The 4,752-nt window shown below is 50.3% G+C and overlaps 1 protein-coding gene across 1 annotated transcript in view; it reads left to right on the forward strand.

Moving 5' to 3' along the window:
- Positions 1–2,546: 2,546 nt before the first annotated feature.
- Positions 2,547–4,752, forward strand: part of LOC115363499 (integrin alpha-3-like) — a 45,312-nt gene continuing 43,106 nt past the window's right edge. Inside the window, exons 1-2 of the mRNA XM_030057751.1 lie at positions 2,547–2,820; positions 3,254–3,431. Of these exons, the coding sequence (XP_029913611.1) occupies positions 3,262–3,431 (170 nt within the window). The 5' untranslated portion in view covers positions 2,547–2,820; positions 3,254–3,261. The remainder of the gene's footprint in view (positions 2,821–3,253; positions 3,432–4,752) is intronic.

The raw sequence follows: 4,752 nt of genomic DNA on the forward strand, positions 1-4,752 counted from the left end.
TTAGAACAACCAGGAACACAGCACTGCGGCATATTGAAATGACGAGGATTGGACCCGGAAATAGTATTTTGAAAAGGTGTTACGTCACGACTTAAAGACCGGATGACCTTATGACCCCATGACCTTATGACCCTATGACCCTATGGCCCTATGAGCCTATGACCCTAACCCTAACCCTATGACCCTATTATCCTAACCCTATGACCCTAACCCTATGACCCTATGACCCTATGAGCCAAACCCTATAACCCTAACCCTATGACCCTATGACCTAAACCCTAACTCTATGACCCTATGAGCGTATAACCCTAACCCTATGACCCAAAACCCTATGACCCTATGACCTAAACCCTAACTCTATGACCCTATGAGCGTATAACCCTAACCCTATGACCCAAACCCTATGACCCTAACCCTATGACCCTATGACCTAAACCCTATGACCCTAACCCTATGACCCTAACCCTATGACCCTATGACCTAAACCCTAACTCTATGACCCTATGAGCCTATAACCCTAACCCTATGACCTAAACCCTATAACCCTAACCCTATGACCCTATGACCTAAACCCTATGACCTAAACCCTAACTCTATGACCCTATGAGCCTATAACCCTAACCCTATGACCCAAACCCTATAACCCTAACCCTATGACCCTATGACCTAAACCCTATGACCCTAACCCTATGACCCTAACCCTATGACCCTATGACCTAAACCCTATGACCCTAACCCTATGACCCTAACCCTAACCCTGTGAGTGAAGGACTAACCCTAACCGCACCAGACCAAAAACTTTACTTCACACTTTAATTTCATGGATAGAAAAATCCGCCTCCCTCTGTCCTCCGGCTCAGACGTCCCGCAGCGCCTCCTCCTTCCCAGACGGACCGGCTCCTTCCAACATGGAGGAGCGGCGCCTGGACTCAGCTCCTCGGCCTCGGAGCTCCTCGGCCCCTCCCCCAGGAGGAGGCGCCGCCCTGCAGAGGAAACTCAGCTCAGCTGCCGTCCTCCGTCTCGCTCCTTCAGCGGCCAGAACCTCCTGAGCCGGGAGAGGAGCCCAGAACCTCCTGAGCCGGGAGAGGAACCCAGAACCTCCTGAGCCGGGAGAGGAACCCAGAACCTCCTGAGCCGGGAGAGGAACCCAGAACCTCCTGAGCCGGGAGAGGAACCCAGAACCTCCTGAGCCGGGAGAGGAGCCCAGAACCTCCTGAGCCGGGAGAGGAACCCAGAACCTCCTGAGCCGGGAGAGGAGCCCAGAACCTCCTGAGCCGGAAGAGGAGCCCAGAACCAGGATGGAGGTTGTTCCATGCTCCAGCTGACAGGGAACATTCTGGAAAAATGTGGTTCCCTTTGGGTTCAGACACTGAAGAAGGAACATCCAGGGTTCCTCTCATGTTTTGATAACAGAACACAACAGCAGCTGATGAGTGTGTGTGTGTGTGTGTGTGTGTGTGTGTGTGTGGGGGGGTGTGTGTGTGTGTGTGTGTGTGTGTGTGTGTGTGGGTGTGTGTGTGTGTAAAGTAACTATTGCTTCCTATTACCTACTGTAGGTGTTTTGAAAGCAAGATCAGATAAACAGACTGTGTGTGTGTGTGTGTCTGTGTGTGTGTGTGTGTGTGTCACATAGACAGGTTGTAACTGCTCCATCAGGGTGTGTGCAGATAAGGTGTGTGTGTGTGTGTGTGTGTGTGTGTGTGTGTGTGTGTGTGTGTGTGCGTGTGGCGCAGTGAATGGAGTCTTTTGTGAGGCTTTACATGAAAACGGAGGAGAGAACGAGTGTGAGAGAAGGAGAGAGAGAGAGAGTGAGCGAGCGAGGGGAGGAAGTCATCACAAAGACAGGAAAGTGTGTGTGTGTGTGTGTGTATGTGTGTGTGTGTGTCTGTGTGTCTCTCTGTGTGTGTGTGTGTGTGTGTACCAAAATCAGGAGGCAAAGTTCAAGTTGACTTTCTGCCTTACAATCTATTGTCAAACATTCACTTTCCACACACACACACACACACACACACACACACACACACACACACACACACACACACTTCCCTCTCTCCTATCAACTCTACACACCCTCCTGCCTTTCATCATGTATGTGTGTGTGTGTGTGTGTGTGAGAGAGAGAGAGAGAGAGAGAGAGAGACAAGGTGCCCCTGGTGTGTTCTGATGTCGCACAACCAAATGTCCTGAATTCATTAACAACCAGAGAGAGAGAGAGAGAGAGAGAGAGAGAGAGAGAGAGAGAGAGAGAGAGAGAGAGAGAGAGAGGGAAGGAGAGTGGTGGGTGGGTTCAGAGAGAGAGGGCAGGCGAGATGATTTCATTTCAGAGCCAACGAGCACAACGGAAGAATGAGAATGAGAGAGAGAGAGAGGGAGAGAGAGGGAGAGAGAGAGAGAGGGAGAGAGAGAGAGAGAGAGCATGTCTGAAGCTGCCCACTGAGCAACCAGCAGAGCTTGAGAGAGAATGAGAGACAGATAGAGAGAGAGATAGAGAGAGATAGAGAGAGAGAGCGAGAGAGAGAGACAGACAGAGAGAGAGAGACAGACAGAGAGAGAGAGACGGAGGAAAACTTCAGCTGCTGACAACCTGCAGGAGGAACTCTGCTTCTGCTTCTTCTTCTTCTTCTTCTTCTTCTGCTGTTCCAGGCAGAGGCAGCGTTTTCCTGTGGCGGCACCGTGGGCGTCGGACCGACAACCTCATGAGTTGCAGGGTTTTGCGTTGGTCTCCCTGGAATATCTGACCTGCGGGCACACGGTCGCTCCTCCAGGAAGCAGCAAACTGCTTTCTGATATTTTTTGCTTTTGACCGTCTGAAGAAAAAAGGTTTGGACAGAAAAGAGCAGAACATTTTTTATTTATTGATTATTTATTTATTATTTATCGTCAGAAATGTTTAGAAGTGTTTGCTGATTCTAATGTTTGACTCTCGTGATGCTGTCCTGTGAAGTGTGGATGTTGAAATGTGGCAGCAGGAGCAGGAAGTGACTCCTCTGCTCCTCCTCTGCTCCTCAGCAGCTCGACCTGCTGAGCAGAGGAGGAGCAGAGGAGGAGCAGAGGAGGAGGAGGAGAGGAGGAGAGGAGGAGGAGCAGAGGAGGAGGAGGAGCAGAGGAGGAGGAGAGGAGGAGGAGCAGAGGAGGAGGAGCAGAGGAGGAGGAGAGGAGGAGGAGCAGAGGAGGAGGAGAGGAGGAGGAGGAGAGGAGGAGGAGGGCTGTCAGTGTGCTGATGCCACTCTTTTGTCACTTTTGTCACTTACAGTTTCCTCCATGGCGCCCGGTGTGTGTGTGCTGCTGTGTGTGTGTGTGTTTGCGTGTGTGTGTGTGAGTGTGTGTGGGGCGTCTAACCTGGACACCGTCTACCCGCTGCTGAAGCAAGGCAGCAACGGCAGCCTGTTCGGCCTGTCTGTCGCCCTGCACCAGCAGAAAGACAACTACCTGTGAGTAACCTGTCTGCCTGCCTGCCTGTCTGTCTGTCTGTCTGTCTGTCTGTCTGTCTGTCTGTCTGTCTCTCTCTGTCTGTCTGTCTGTCTGTCTGCCTGCCTGTCTGTCTGTCTGTCTGTCTGTCTGCCTGCCAGTAGTAGTAGTGGTGGTAGTAGTAGTAGTGGTAGTGGTGGTAGTAGTAGTAGTGATAGTAGTAGTAGTAGTAGTGGTAGTGGTGGTGGTAGTAGTTGTAGTAGTAGTAGTAGTGGTGGTAGTAGTAATAGTGGTAGTAGTAGTAGTAGTAGTGGTGGTGGTAGTAGTTGTAGTAGTAGTAGTAGTGGTGGTAGTAGTAGTAGTGGTGGTAGTAGTAGTGGTGGTAGTAGTAGTAGTAGTAGTGGTGGTGGTAGTAGTTGTAGTAGTAGTAGTAGTGGTGGTAGTAGTAGTGGTGGTAGTGGTGGTAGTAGTGGTAGTGGTAGTGGTGGTAGTAGTGGTAGTAGTAGTAGTAGTGGTAGTGGTGGTAGTAGTGGTGGTAGTAGTAGTAGTAGTGGTGGTAGTAGTAGTAGTAGTGGTAGTAGTAGTAGTAGTAGTGGTGGTGGTAGTAGTTGTAGTAGTAGTAGTAGTGGTGGTAGTAGTAGTGGTGGTAGTGGTGGTAGTAGTGGTAGTGGTAGTGGTGGTAGTAGTGGTAGTAGTAGTAGTAGTGGTAGTGGTGGTAGTAGTGGTGGTAGTAGTAGTAGTAGTGGTGGTAGTAGTAGTAGTAGTGGTAGTAGTAGTAGTAGTAGTGGTGGTAGTAGTTGTAGTAGTAGTAGTTGTAGTAGTAGTAGTAGTGGTGGTAGTAGTAGTAGTAGTAGTAGTGGTGGTAGTAGTGGTAGTGGTGGAAGTGGTGGTAGTAGTGGTGGTAGTAGTAGTAGTAGCAGTAGTAGTAGTAGTAGTAGTAGTAGTAGTAGTAGTCAGCTGTGGGAATCTGTCAGTCTGGTGGATTTCTCTGTGAAGATATTTAGAACACAGAGCGTGACATCACACAGAGCGTGACATCACACAGAGCGTGACATCATACAGAACGTGACATCACACAGAACGTGACATCACACAGAATAAGTCTTCCCTGCCATCTTACCTGGGCTGTGGCGCCCCCTGCAGGCAGAGGCTGGTGGCTCTCCACACGGCATGGTTCCTGCTGGCTGAAGCTCAGGGCTGTACACTAGAGGCCGCCACTCGCCAAAAGCGCCTAAAATATCCCCTTGGCGAGTTCATTTTGGAGGTCTACCTGCCACGGGGCGGGGCCATATTTGCACCAAGTCATGCAATAAATTATGCAGGAGGTGGCTTTAGATTCATACG

The sequence above is a fragment of the Myripristis murdjan genome, chromosome 8 (genome assembly GCF_902150065.1).
Source record: "Myripristis murdjan chromosome 8, fMyrMur1.1, whole genome shotgun sequence".
Lineage (NCBI taxonomy): Eukaryota > Metazoa > Chordata > Actinopteri > Holocentriformes > Holocentridae > Myripristis > Myripristis murdjan.